A 16,349-nucleotide genomic window follows, 5' to 3' on the forward strand; every position below is an offset into this window, starting at 1 on the left:
TTAACTTAGAACAATTCATAAGGCAATAGGTTCAGTTCGGTCTACCGAACTATGAGAATCGGACGAGCCAATGTATTTGCCTTCTTAGTTTTAGTCATCTGAAACTCCTAGAAGAGACTTTTCATTTTCTTAGTTCAGTAGACCGAATTGAACCTACTGCCTTATGAATTGTTCTAAGTTAACAGGTGAGACAGTATGTGTACAAGAAACATTTAAGTAAATGTCTTTACAGTATTTATATGTCCATTTACTTTAAGTTTATAATATAAATAAGGAAGTACCCCCATTTGGATTCAATAAAAAATACTAGAAAATTGAAATCCAACTAAATCAAAACGTAGAAATTCAGTTTTAGTACAAATTTGGATTTCCGACAGTTTTAGTAAAAATGAATCCTTATGTAGACCAATGTAGACTTGGTTAAAAATTATGAAAATCAGTTTAGGCTAGTTTAAGTATAAAGAGTTATTACCAGAAAAAATTATTTTGAAATAATCATTATTTCAAAAATCCATTTTTCACACTTAGCCAAAAACACAGTTTTTCATGACGCGTATTTTGGGGTCCTAATGTCCGTTACCAACTCATGGTAATGAAGGCTTCTCATGCCTTAATTGTTGACCAATATGAATTATATGATTGATGTGCATGGTCTTAGCATTTCTAGCACAAATGATGCGTTCTTTCAAAGCTTATGCAAGCTTGTACTAACTTACTCTTTAGCAAAGACTCCATATGTCAATTGTATATGAATGAAGTGCATAGTCTATTGCTAATGGATATAGAAGCATATGAATAATGATATGATATGCATAGTCCTATAGAGATGAGTTTCAAATGGATTCATAAATACTTTGATATTGAATCCTAAACACTCATCATCCTATCTACCCCTTTTTTCACGCTTTGTCCATGATTGCGTAGGCTTTCAGGTAGACTTGTTTTCTTCCTTTCTTTGAGTTGCTTTCTTGCTCATTATAGTCCAAGCTATCTTTGGATGGACTTTGCATTTGGTTCCTTGCAACTTCATATTCCTTTTGTTTCCATAGATGTGATATTGAGTAATAGAATACTTGGAATGATCTTTCATGCTTCATTGAGGTCATCATTTGAATGTAAATAATCTATATAACACTCAATGTAAACATTAGTCCTTAAACACCATTAATGGTTTGTTATCATCAAGACCTCTAGATTGTCCTTGGATGGAATCCTTAAGGTCAATAATTATATATACTACACTAATCACATCCATTAATAGGTTCACTAAATTCAACACCATTAAATAATAATTAAAACATAATTATACCTAAACCAATCCATAATCTCCTTTTCTTTTTAAGAGAAACTCCTTAATTCCATTTTAAATAATTATTTAATCATTTAAATAATAAATCATAATCTAAGGAATAATTCTTTTAATCCAAAACCCTACATCACTAATGAATGATTTTATTTATTTAAATCATAAAGCAAAGATTTATGCTTTGGCAATTCATCCATACCTTCTCCAATAATAATTTATTAATATAATAAAATAAATGATTAACCCGTAAATATTAGATTATTCTAATATAAGAATATATAATCTTAATCCAACTTACATATACAATAACCATCGATGAAATTTTAATCATTTAATACATAGCAGTTTAATTATACTTTGGCAAATCAACCATGCCATTATAAATATATTTATTTATATATTGGCAACTCAACCATGACTCCTTAAGTATATTTATTTATACTTTGGCAATTCAACCATGTTTCCATAAGTATATTTATTTATACATTAGCAATTTAATCATGCCTCCACTTTAAACTTAACGATAAACTAAATCACACATAGACACACTGTAACAAATAAGGGTTTTAGTATCAAAATAATTTGTCACTAAAGCTCAAGTTTTCGTCACTATATCTCTTTAGTGACAAAACATATTTCGTCACTAGGTCGTTGCTATATAATCGTCTCGGTTGATTTATAGTGACGAACTGTGGTTTCGTTGCTAAAGCTAGACTTTTAGTGACGACACTTGTTTTGTCACTGATAGGTATGCTTTTAGTGACGAAGCTTTTCGTCACAATGTTGAGGGCAAATATGATGTTGTATGTGAATCAATGACGATCAGCTGTTGTCAATATAGACTAGGTTGTGACGATCTTCTTTTGTCGCTAAATTCTTTTCGTGATTAATTTCTATATTATTAGCACTATTTGGTTTAGTCACTAGATGCCCTTATGAGACTCAAATCTACCACTCAATTAAATTTCTATACTACATTATGTTCATTTAAACAAAAAAATTCAAACAATGTTGAATAAAACATCAAATATCATTACAAAATTGTATTACAATATTCGAGAGAACCAACTCCCCAATTGTACAACACAAATTCATACTAACAAGTAAAAAATAAACTCTCATTCCTTAAAAACAAAACAAAAACAAAAACAAACAAACTCTACTAGTTTTCTAAAATCTTAAAATTCTTCAAACTGTTTTTGACTTTATGCACTTTGCCTTTGAATATAGTAATTCCGCACCAAGCCACTCCAGAAGCTGCAACAAAATTGAATTTTTTTTTTTTAGTAAATGGAACAATGGGGTCTTAAACTTAAAAATTAAATAATACTATGTATTTTCTAAGCAATTAATCTTGATTAAAATGAACTCCTTCAAAGAGATGCATATTATCAACATGAAAATGAAATAACAAATGCAAGAATTCTTGGAAGTAACCTCATCGTTAGGGTTGCCCATTACTCGCATTGAATTTCAGTTAGCACCAATTGAGTTTCCTGAGAAACATTAAACATCTCAATTATTACTTCTTTAAAACAAACACTAAAGGAAAGAATATTTATCACACACTTGGCTTATATGAAAGGTAGTCCTAATCCAAATTCTTTAAATAAGCCAATTATTGATAGAACACCATAGAAATATATAACAAAAAGAATATATATATAACTTAACAAAAATATAAGAAGGGAATAAAACAAGAGAGATATACTAATGGCTATACTGATCCAACAAAGATGGAACAAAAAAGTAGACTATCAGATGAAAGATTTGAACTAAAAAATAAAATATACATCTGTAAATATCAGCTGACAAAAAAAAAAAAAAAGGCATAATTTTAAGAACCTGCTCCTACACACACATTCATTTAAACCGACAATATCTATATATATATATATATATATATATATATATATATATGAGAGAGAGAGAGAGTAAAGAAGCAATATATATATATTGACACAATAACCTATTTTTTGTTTTTTTTCCTTGAAGTGATATGCACTTATGCAATGCCACAATTATGATGCTTGCCGGAATGGTAAGACTTGAACCCAAAAAAAAAAACATAATAGTCAACTTAGTTATTTTGTTTCTTAATCACATTGTTTTTCTAATTTATGTGAGAGTTTAGTTTGAGGACACAATGCAAGAAGCAAAAGACAAGGAAGCTCACCCAATAACACGTTAACCACCATTATGAACTAACTTGTGAAACCAAACCCATGCTACCACCTCCATAGATCAGAACAATGTTTTTTGAGACCTTTAATAGGCATCAAAGTGTTCCAATGCTCCATCCTAGAAAAAAAAAAGAAAAAAAAAAAGTAAAGTAAGTTAAATTATTAAGAAGTGTAAACAATACCAATATACCTTATCATAGTGAGTATCAGTCATTATTACACACCATATGTGACATTTCAATACATTGGATTTATACTCAACAATAGTTTTTAAAGGTGGAAGTTAAAAGAACATTAGGGTTTACTTGCTCTCAAACAAGATCAGTTTCGTATATAAACTGACAAATTATGTACAGAATTTTTAACAAAGAAAAATAAAGCCTTCTGAATTATGTATACAGCAATGAGGAGAGGCATAATTTGAATTGGCATTCTATTGTTCTGATTTATTATGTCACAGAGTTGAGTCATTAGTACGTCCATCACATATGTACATTATTCAGCAAAACTTTGAACATTTAATAATCCAAATCTATCTCTAAACATGACATGATGAACACATAATCAACATTGAAATAATTTTTGAACCACTCACTTGAACTGGAAGTCAATCTTTTAAATGAGTAAGTGATCCAACAAAACTAATTATTCACAAATTAATGAAAATGTCAAAAGGTCATCTATGTCCAATTGATGAAAAGAAAAACAAGAATTTATTAATTATTAAAGAAATTGCGTACAGAAGAAGAAGATGTTGAGGAAGAAAAGGCTTCCCTTAGGCAGAATTATTGCCTGTGAGATAGCCGTTGAAGTTAGATTTGGCTTCAACATATCCAACCCACGGCTACAACAAAACCAAATAATCATAAATAAAAAAAAAAACACCAAAAATATAAAATAATGTTATATAGTCATAGTAAACTCACCTCATCAAATGGTCTAATAGTAACATCGTGTTGGTCAAAACATTCAATGAAAAGCGTAGGCTTGTAGCTTGAATTTATAATTAGGGGTTTCTTCGGTAATGGAGGCTAGGGTTTTTTACAACTGTAAAACAAATACGAATGTACCTCCAGCGTCCACATGCAACTCAGATCGTCCATGCTAGTTGATGGAGCTCGAATTTAGCCATCTTAAACACGTTTTCAGCCAGCAAAACTGAAGACCTATCTATGGATTGGGAGCTAGAGGTTGGACGATTTGAAAGTTGAGGAACAGGTGACCGATATGGGTTAATTTATTCAGGGGGTGAAAAGTGGTTGAGAGGGAAGCCATTGAAGTGGGTGGTAGTAAAGACAGTGTTGCGGTTTGACATGGTTAGGGTTTTACAAGATGAATGAAAAGGGCATAGTGGGGAAAAGACTAATACAACGCAGTTTGGTTTGATTTTTACTTATTCTTATATTATAAAATTGAACTATAGCACATTGTTAGAAACAACAGAGTATTGCTCTAAAAATAGCAACGAAATATTTTTTGTCATTGAGTTCCAAAATATAAATCACATCGAAAACGTTTTGACAACTGTGGGAATGCTAATCAAGTTTCCCGCCGAGTTTTTGGCAACAAAAAAAATATTTCGTCATCAAAAACTGTACTTTTTGGGACAAAATAATATTTTGTCACTAAAAATATCATTACTAGTGACCAAATAATATTTTGTCACTAAAACATCGTCACAAAAGGCCCAATTTGTTGTAGTGACATCGCATGCATATCATAAGTAGAACATTAATTTAATAACCAGCCTATCCAGATATACCAAATAAGAATAATTAATATTAATCATCTTAAATGATATATACAGATACACATATATTATTTAATATATATATATATCCTTAATAATCCTTGATTATTTAAAATCATATATACATATATATAAAAATAAATAAATAAATAAATATATATATATATGTACCTCCTTCTATACGAATCATAAATTAAATCAATCATATGTATACACATATATTACTATATATATATATATATACACACACACACACACACCTCCTTTCATGGCAAAATATTTAATTAATTATATTTATGCCAAGTAAATGCTACTAAATATCTTAGTAACACTCTAAGGCTCTCAGAACACCAAGAACACAATCTATAATGGTTAATTTCTACCTTAACAAGCTTAAAATAAATTCTGAAAATTCACCGGACCCCATAGGACCTTTCTGGAACTCGAAACACCTCCACACGCGCCCAAACCCTCTGCACGAGCCTCCACGCGTCACCACAAGCAGCCACGTGTTTTTACGCGCCCCCACGTGCTCTCACGCGCTGCACACGCGCCTAATAACCCCCTCTAGCTGATGTGTCTTCTTGTGACTAGCTGAGCTCTCGGTTGCTGTCTAAGTGCAACCACACTGGATTATTCTCCTCTATTAAGTCAAAATTAATGGTCCAACCACTTAGGGCCTCTTTGGAGGCCCATATTTGTTATTGTTTTCATATTTTGGTTTCATTTTTGGGCCAATATCATGTTTGGAGTGGGCTGATGTGGTCTTAAACAGTGTAAAAATATTATGAGATTTGGGCCAAAGCCTATTTCAGGAATTTGGTGATATTGGTTGTTTTTACACTGTAGCGGCGATATTAGACTTAGGCCAAACACTGTAGCACTGGTATCAAGTGATTTGAGACACTGTAGCACTGATATCAGGTATATAAATTTTTTTTCTCATTTTTAGGGCATTTGTGCCTCTTGTTTCTCTCTCTTCTCCCGCATGTATGTGAGAGGCAATTTGGGGCGATTCAGTTGTTGTTTTTCAAGAGTTTGTAGATCGAAATCAAAATTTTCTCATTTTAGGGCATTTGTGCCTCTCGTTTCTCTCTCTTTTTCCGTATGTATTTGAGAGGCGATTTGGGTCGATTCACTTCAACCCTTCAGTTGTGCTTGCTGTTCTTCGAGAGTTTGTAGATCTAACAATAGTTCTGGCTGTCGTACCTCTCTGTTGTTTGATTTCTCTTTATTTCGCGCATCTCTTTGACGCGACTTTGGGGTTTCAACTTCAACCCTTCAGTTCAGTCGTTGTGTGATCTGTTCCTCAATTGTGGCTCTCGTACTTCTCTGTTGTCTCATTTGTCTCTGTTTTCACGCATCTGTCTGACGTGATTTTGGGGTTTCAACTTCAACCCTTCAGTTCAGTCGTTGTGCGAGGTAGTTCGAGGCTTTTGTGCAAGCAGGTTTTTGAAGTCGCTACAGGTAACACCACTACCAAACCCGAACCCTAATTACGACTCTATTTATTTATGTGCAAGCAGGTCTTTGTATGTATTCTCGATTCTCAGATGTATGTGGGATTTTTTTTTTTTTTTTAATTATGTTATTGGTATTATGGATTCTCAAATGTATGTGGTCAATTTTTTTTCCTTTTTAAAATCAGAAATAAATTTTTTAAAATTAAAAATTTAATTTAATTAATTTTTAGAGATATGAAAATCAGAAATCATAAACTGGAAATTGGAAATTGATGCAACTACGTTCTGTTTTTGAATTATTTCCCTTTCAAAACGACATTAAAAAACACGGTTTGTGAATCCAGGCACAATTATGATGAAAGTTAAACACGATTTTTTTGCAAGTTTGTGGGGTTTCAAAGGCACAATTATGCAATTACCAGGCACAATAAAATATGAGATTATAAATAACTGATATGATGAAAGTGGAATTTGTTAAAGAAATATTGCAATGTTCTGGTCAATAATGATTACTATGATGTATTTATATATGTTAGATAAATTACTGTGATTACTATGATGTATTTATATATGTTAGATAATGATTACTATGATGTATTTATATACGTTAGTAAAAAATGAAAAATTTTGATTGACTAGGAATATATAGTATATTTTTTCATTTCGTGGCATGTAAAACAATGTATGAAAAATTCAGGACATTACACATACACCCCAGAAATTATTTCCGTTTGACTTAGTATAAAGAAGTGCAAGGTTGTCACCACAATCTCTCTCAAGGTTAGTGGTAGAAGCATTACACATTCTCATTACTAGAATTGTACATGTACTCCTAGAAATGCCCTTAGTTTGCGATATACCAGCACTATTAGAGAAATCATTATTAAGGTATAGAGAAATAATAACTAATTCAATGTACTTTATGCAAAGAATACCATACATACATAGAAGACAAGTTGGACCAAAGTATCCTTGAAAATTCAAATGAGATTACAAATATACCCTTTAAATATTTGTAATTAATTACAAATGTACTGCTTGTGCATATCTTGAAATGGTTGGATTTCCAAAATTAAGGTTGATAGGGAAATTTGTAATTTTGTGAGCCTTTGATATAAGTTGCATAACCTTGAATCTGATACTTTGAGAGAGTTTTAAGATTTGAAATCATATATTTTGACAGATGTAATATAATAATTCTCTTGTGTGTAATTTGAAGGTAGAAAATTTAAGAACAATGTAGGTTTGGATCGTGATTACTATATTAATTTCTTGAAATTATAAATTTAATTGAATTTTGACTTTAAATTTAAATTATATAAACAATTTACTAAAGTGTTCAATTTACTTAATAATAATCAGATGGACATGAACTATGACAATGTTGACCAATGCCCATCAAAAGACATTCATTTTCTTGATGGTGAGAATGGTGAGGACGTTGTAGTTATTGAACAGGCCGATGCCGCTACTTGGTGTGATGCCTATCAAGAGAAATTCATGCTCTTGATGGAGGAAGAGGTTAGAAAAGGAAATCGTACAAGCACAACTTTTAATCCAATTGGGTGGACACATATTGTGGATGCAATGTTGGTGGAAATTGGAAAGAAGTACACGAAGGACCAGTGTAAACAAAAATTCAATACAATCAGAGCACTGTACAAAGATTGCAAACAAATATTATCCGAGACTAGTGTAGGGTACAACAGTGAAACTGGGATGATTGAGTTGGAAGCTGAAAGATGGGGTCGATTGTGCAAGGTTAGTATTTCAATACGTGTCTATTTACCATACATATAGTTAGTAATTAGTGATTTAGTATTAAAAGGGTTTGATGAATAATAATTGTAAGCTAATAAAATGTAGGTTCTCAAGTACGGCAAAAAAAAAAAAAAAACAGGGGTGTAAGAATTATGAGCAGATGGTAAGGATTTTTGGGGATACACATGCTATTGGTCAGCATGTTCATCCTTCTACAAAATCACCCAAACCTCACCAAGTGCAAATAATGTCTCAAGTGGCAACACATGAAGCTGCAATTCAGGGCATGACTGATGTAGAACGACCTACTGTAGAAGGACCTATTGACCTCAGTCCTACTCCCATTCCTGTAGCTAAGAAACCTAGGAAAGAAAGTTTTGCCTCCACAATGTCTCAAGTGATGGCATATTTGACTAATATTGGGAATGCGAAAGCTGATAAAATTGCTAAAACCATAGCTGAATCATCTTCTAGTTGTCAACCATCTTGTGTTAATGAAATGCCTGAAGTGACATCTCCCAGTAAAAAAGAAAAAGAAAAAGAAATGGATCCGCAGCTTGAGGAGTGCCTTGGGATCGTTAACACATTAGTGGGGATTGATGATACCCATTATGCTAAGATCATAAGGATGTTTGGTGAAAACAAGGTATGGAGGGACATATTTTTTCGCATTCCTGGTGAGAGGAAAGTTGGGTGGGTGATGAATCAGCCTCTGTGATATGTTCGCTATCTTACTTTTATGTGCTTTTGGATGACTGTTTTATAATTGCTTTTACATTTCTGTTGGATGACTGTATTTAATTTTCCTTATCTACTGCTTTTACATTACTGTTGGAAGACTATATTTAATTCCTCTATCTACTACTTTTAAATTAATGTTGGATGACTATTTATGTGCTATATCTATCACTTTTACATTTTTGCTGGATAATTGTATGATTTGGTATGTGTTTTATCATTTTTGTATTGTTGATGAATAACTGTATTATTTGCTATATATTTTTTCATTTTGCTTATATCATGAAGTTGTTTAATTTTTATTACAATAACTACTTCTGTTTATTCTTAAATAGGATAGTAGATATGGATATAAGGACAATATTAACCATGTATGATGATGATGATGAGGAGGAAATTCTTGTATTGATCGCAGCCGTATATGAGTACTATCTTAAAATTTTTGATAAGCAACGTTGTAGGGATTCCATGTTATAAGGGGAATATTACGTATTCGAGATTTTAAATGGACATGAAGATAGGTGTTATGAAAATTTTTGGATGTACCCCAATACCATTAGGGCTTTGTGTCGTGAGTTAAAATTGTTAGGATTGAAAGATTCAACATTTGTAACAGTAGAAGAACAAGTTGCAATTTTCCTACTTACCATGTCTCACAATGAAAGGAATCGTGTCGTTGCTGAAAGATTCCAACACTCTACATCCACAATTTCATATCACTTTCATTCTGTGTTAAAGTTAATTTGTGAGTTAAGGACTAAGATTATTGTTCCTTTGGATTTGAATGAAATTCTTAAACAGATAAAGAACAATCCAAAGTTTTACCTATACTTTAAGAATTGTGTAGGAGCCATAGATGGTACTCATATCCATGCTGTAGTGCCAGTTGGACAACAAATACCCTTTCGTGGTAGAAAGGGTGATACGGCCCAAAATGTCATGGCCGTGTGTTCTTTTGATATGAAATTCACATACATTCTAGCAGGGTGGGAAGGGTCTGCTAATGATTCGAAGATTTTAAATGAGTGCATTCAGAATGAGGATTTCAATTTTCCATCACTACCCGAAGCTAAGAAAATTACCTTTCCATATTTATGCATTTAACATTAAAAATACATTAATTTTAATCCTGAACATGACAGGTAAGTTTTAGTTAGTGGACTCTGGGTACACCAGTCAATCGGGGTTTTTGGCCCCTTTTCGGGGTCAAAGTTACCACATGCAGGAATATGGTAGACATACTAGAGGACCACGTGGTAGAGAAGAGGTGTACAATTTTAGGCACTCGTCATTGAGGAATATCATAGAGCGGTGTTTTGGGTTGGTAAAGATGAGATTCGCTATATTTAAGCAAATGCCCCCTTATCACTTTGACACTCAAGTTCTTATTGTCATTGCCTGTTGTACATTGCATAATTTCATAAGATCCCAAGGTGAATCTGATGAAATTTTTGATTGTGAAACCCTTGAATCTTCACAAAATGAACTTGATGTGGATGACATTGTTGAGGTCGTCAGTGCTACTAATACACAGATGCGACAGATGGATATTTATCGTGATCGTATTGCCAACCTAATTTGGGAGGACTGTAATCACTAATTATAATAGTGTGTAATAGTGTGTAGGATTTTAATATGGATAACTGTAATAACTAACTATATTATGCAAATTAAACTCACATGCATATAATATGGATAACTGTAATAACTAATTATATAGGACATTAAATATTAAATGCTTTAGTACTTGTAGGGGGACTTATGTATAGGCTTGAAGGTGAGCGACCACAATGTGCATGTGGTAGAGGTCCTATGCATCTGTATAGGGCTCGAACTCCAAAAAATGATGGTCGACAATTCTATAGGTGTCCAGCTCGGGAGGTATGGCTTTAATCTTTTAGATGTTATTTCTGTTATTGTTTCCTAATTGTATAATTTATATTTCTTGTAGTCACATATGAATGCATTTATGTGGGTGGATGAGTTGCACCAAGGTGAACAAGTTGAAGAACATGTTCAATCTGACTTGGATAGAGTCATTACAATGATTCAAAATGAACAACGTAAACAGAAGTACATGCTCTTCCTAAGTTGTGGATGTCTTACTATCATAATCATGTTTATTGTGATTGTCTTCTTCTTGCTTATTATCGTTGTTATTGAAAGATGAAGTTAGATAAACTTCCATCTTTTATAATATATAACATGCAATAGGTATTTAGTTAATTTCCCGTGTTTCATTTGGTATGTAATATATACTTAATTTTCTGTATTTGGATGACCTTGCTGCTGAGAACTATAAATGCTATATTTTGAACTACGTATTAAATGGTATAAATGTGTTTGGTGTTGCATGAGGTCATGTACACTCTAAATTTGCAACTTAGCCGAAACAAAGGTTAGATATATCTTGCTTACTATTTCTAATTACTTCATTCCTACTATGTGTTATTTTGTTTTTGTCTAATGTTGTTGATGTGTTTGCTTTTGCATGAGGTCATGTACACTCCAAATTTGCAACTTCGCCTGAAAAAAGGTTAGATATATCTTGCTTACTACTTCTAATTACCTCATTCCTAGCACGTGTTATTTTGTTTTTGTCTAATGTTATTGATGTGTTTGGTTTTGCATGAGGTCATGTACACTCTAAATTTGCAACTTAGCTTGAAAAAAGGTTAGATATATCTTGCTTACTACTTCTAATTACTTCATTCTTACTATGTGTTATTTTGATTTTGTCTAGTGTTGTTGATGTGTTTGGTTTTACATGAGGTCATTTACACTCCATATTTGCAAATTAGCCTGAAAAAAGGTTAGATATATCTTGCTTCTACTTCTAATTACTTCATTCTTACCATGTGTTATTTTGTTTTTGTCTAATGTTGTTCATGTGTTTGGTTTTGCATGAGGTCATTTACACTCCAAATTTGCAACTTAGCCTGAAAAAAGGTTAGATATATCTTGCTTCTACTTCAAATTACTTCATTCCTACTATGTGTTATTTTGTTTTTCTCTAATGTTGTTCACGTGTTTGGTTTTGCATGAGGTCATTTACACTCCAAATTTGCAACATAGCCTGAAAAAAGGTTAGATATATCTTGCTTAGTACTGTTAAATTACTTTATTCCTATTATATGTTATTTTGTTTATCTCTAATGTTGTTCATGTGTTTGGTTTTGCATGAGGTCATTTTCACTCCAAATTTGCAACTTAGCCTGAAAAAAGGTTAGATATATCGTGTGGTTGTTGGAATAGTTTAGGAGGAAAACAGGCAATTTTACTTGGATTTGTGAATTAATTTTGTGGGCGGTGTTCCTTATTGAATTGATTGAATGAATTTTGTGGGCAATGTCCCTTGTTGAATTAATTTTGTGGGCGGTGTCCCTTGTTGAAATAATTTTGTGGGCGGTGTCTCTTGTGTTTATTGTGTTAAGTTCAATTTTAAAAATGTCCATTTTTAAGGGGAAACCATGCCGGATTTTCGAAAAAAAAAAAAAAAATGAAATTTAAACTTTGATTCCAAAAAGGCATGTGGTTGATTTTTTAAACTTGAAATGGATTTTTGAAATATATAACAGTAGAAAAAATGTGAAATATATAACTGTGAAACATATAACAATTTTTCAAGCTTAGTAGAATGCAACTGTTTCGTGGTGGAGTTGAAGGACATGGCAGTAAGTTGTGGGCAGTGGCACCAGTGGGATTTATAGGAAGTATTCTCTAGTTGCTACAACTCTAGGAAGCTAGTGATCTCTAACTTAATCATATGGAGGCCTATGCAAGTATAAAGAAGTGTACATTTTATGGAATGAATTTTAGTGATTTCTAGATGTAGGTGTGTACATTTTATGTAAGTATAATGAAATGTGTATGTACACACATACTAATTTTAAGGAATGTCTAGCTCCCTATATGTGCAAGTATATATGTGAATGGTGCAACAACAATTTATTAATTTTGTGATGTACCAAAAAAACTTGTCGTTTCATGTCTAGCTTGTGATGTCTAGCTTCCTTGATTGCTTGCTTCTAATAATATTTCTATTTATCATTTCTAGTTATGGTTAGAGATTGTATGAAATATTCAGAAGTTGGTTATCAAAATAAATACTCAGGAAAAGGGGAAATGGTCTCATGAGTTAATAATAAAAATATTAACACTTTGAAGGATCTCCAGCACAAAATTTCAAACTAATCTCAGTGAAGTAAACCCATTCACAAGCTTCAATGTCCACCAAGCCTCAACTCTGACCAATTCAAGAAGATCAACGTTTTGGCTTTACTTCTTGCTAGTTTCAACTACAAGGATCTCTCTCTATCATTCATAATGAATATATATATATATATATATATATATATATATATATATATGAAATAAAACAAAGTTAAATGTAGTGCAAACCAAAAGAAAAAGATAAATGGAGTGTAAAGATCTGCTCTCATTGAAAGATTATTACAAAGTTAGATTTGTACTTTGGTTGCCACAAATCATGTTTATACCTCATAAACATCCCACATGATCTTATTTATACATTTAAATTTATTCATAATTTTTTTTTTCCCAACTCTTTAATGCAGAATATTTTTTTTTTAACAAATTATCTCAAATCATAAAGAAAAATGGACTATTACATGTAAACTTATAATTGTATTCATATATATAATTATTCAAAACAAAAACAAAACAGTCTTTACCAAACATGTATTCTGTTATTGATTCAGAATTTTTAAAAATAAAATAAACTTCCCAAACATGTTTTGTTTTCGAATTTCTTAAAACGCATAACATTACCAAACGCGTTTTCATGTTTTTGTTATACAATTAACAAAAACAAAACACTCGTTGATCGGTTGGTCAATCATACATCAACCTTCGCAATAGCACGAATCATTGTAAAATAGGGCTATTGGTCGGGTAAGTCGAACCACAAGGACTGCGCTAGTCTAATACAACCTAAATGTCTAGAATCATTCTTAGAATGATGAAGGGTTTATAGAGGTTTTGTTGGATGTCACTTAAGCTAGGAAATTAAAAGTGCATAAAACAATAAATTGCAAGAATTCAAGGGAGTGAAGTACAAGTAAAGAAGGCTAGGGAAATGAATCCACCTCCATCCCTATACACATGCTAGGTTAAGATTAATTTAAGGGGAAAACAACATATATGATAGTCATGATACATAACAATACTAGGTTGCTATAATATCCTTAAGAAGTTCATTTAATTAGAAAAGCAAGAATAAACCATCAAAGGTTCACATGATCAACTACCTAAACTAAAATGTAGCTTAGAACATGCTTACTAAGCCAAGGATTATCAAGCCCTAATTTAAATGGTGAGTGCACATAAAGCTAAGAATCAAGTATAGCCCATCAAAGGGAAACCCTAAGCCATGAACTATCTAGGTTCTCCAACTCCCTGCCATTAAAACCATTCCATGATCTAACTTCCATTGTCACCATGGAAGTGCAAGCAATATGATTAAGAAAAGCAACCATCCAAGACAAGATGAATAACTCACAATAATCATTTAAAACATTCAACATTCATTACAACAAAAATGAGGCTCTTGACCATGGAAAGACTATCAAAAATACATTGTAATCCCCAAAAATAAACTATACTAACACATGCTTACAAGGGAGGGGTTTCATCACCTCCCTAGATGAGGTTTAGTTACCCATTGGTGAGCTAGAAGAAGGAAGAAGCATCATCCTCATCTCCATTTTCGAGCTCCTACTGTAGCACTCAAGAACACCCTTCTCCTTGCTCTCTTCTCTCTCCTTTCTCTTGCTCAAGATAAAGCTTTTTCATATATGTGGCCTTTGGGTAGCCTTTTATGCTCCAACAATACCCTCTCTCCTCCAAGGAACACCTCCAACCACTTCATAAAGAAGGAAGATGGCATTGAGGAAACCAATGTGCAAGTGGGCTGAAATGAGCCATTTCCGAAGGGCATTCTGCCTGATTTTCGAGCACACGCTTGGTGACCTCGAGCACTCTAACTTAGTGCAATGTGCAACATGCTCCTCTTGCTCAGTGCTGACCTATTTTGGGAAAACTGCTATAACTTTGTGCCCCGAACTCCGAATGACGATCTGTTTGAAGATTTGGAGAGCTGATTCAGTGCTTTAAAAACTTCATGTTTTGATGAAGACCCAATTCTCAAGTCTGGTTGGTCGAAAATGGGGAGAAAGGCAGTACATCAGTGCTGCTAGGCAGTTCTGCGCACCTCTGTTGTGAAGATCATAACTCTCTGCTACGAACTCCGAATGATGAACCACTTAAAGATTTGGAAAGCTGATTCAGAGCTCTAAATCTTTCATGTTATGAGGGAAGTCCAGTTCTCGAGTTTGGAAGGTCAAAATGGCAAGCAAAGTCCAGGCTCTACTGCTGCCAGAATTCAGCATTGGCACCTTTTGTTGCTCAAGATTCCACAAGGCCTTATTCTTGTTCCATTTTGGCCAATGAACCTGAAAATGCATAAAAACATAGAAATGGAGTTAATCTACATAAAATAATTAATAACTGGACTTTGTTAATGTAATTTAGGGCGCTTGAATATACATTATTCGGCGCTTATCACACCCCCAAACTTACATTTTGCTAGTCCCTTAGCAAAACTACAATGAAAAACATAAAGAAAAGACAACCATGGGCATGCTACTACAAAAATATCCTCCATGGTAAAATGAGATAGAAACATAGCTCAAATACAACTTGAAACAGACAAAAACTGGAGATGGGGTCATTGGGAAAACTACCTTGCATATATGAAGCATTGATACAAAAAATGGGAAAAACCATTTCAACATGCATGCATCAACATCATAGTCCATATAAATAATTCAATTGTCATCTCTTAAATGGAAATAACTCAAACTCCAGTGAAAGTGAATTGGATTATCACATGCGGCTTTTACTTTTTTGTCCAATTCCAAGGCACAAGTTTTCAAATCAATGAATTCCCTTTTACATGAAGTCCCTAAGGCATGATTTTATTTTCAAGACAACTTTTGTTGCTTGTTAACAATTTATTTCAACACATAAGCGAAACATAGAATGGTTGTGCAATGCTGAAATCCATTAAGCTTTCTAACCAACTTATGTAGCAAGCGTTAGGCCAACAACTCCCAAACCAGATGGCT

General features: G+C 32.8%; 2 protein-coding genes across 2 annotated transcripts; both read left to right on the plus strand.

Annotated features, from left to right (window-relative positions):
* The first annotated feature begins 8,064 nt into the window (after positions 1–8,064).
* Positions 8,065–10,305, plus strand: LOC132296293 (uncharacterized). The gene is made up of 4 exons (XM_059794502.1): positions 8,065–8,463; positions 8,663–9,156; positions 9,537–9,618; positions 10,003–10,305. The coding sequence occupies exons 1-4, from the start codon at positions 8,065–8,067 to the stop codon at positions 10,303–10,305; spliced, it is 1,278 nt and encodes a 425-aa protein (XP_059650485.1).
* Positions 10,306–10,420: 115 nt separating this feature from the next.
* On the plus strand, positions 10,421–10,801 carry LOC132296294 (uncharacterized). Its single transcript, XM_059794503.1, has one exon. It carries the CDS (start codon positions 10,421–10,423, stop codon positions 10,799–10,801), a length of 381 nt encoding a protein of 126 aa, XP_059650486.1.
* The last annotated feature ends 5,548 nt before the right edge of the window (positions 10,802–16,349 follow it).

Source organism: Cornus florida, unplaced genomic scaffold (genome assembly GCF_030987335.1).
Source record: "Cornus florida cultivar Cherokee Brave unplaced genomic scaffold, ASM3098733v1 CherokeeBrave_3.0.0_Hap2_Chr02, whole genome shotgun sequence".
NCBI classification, from domain to species: domain Eukaryota; kingdom Viridiplantae; phylum Streptophyta; class Magnoliopsida; order Cornales; family Cornaceae; genus Cornus; species Cornus florida.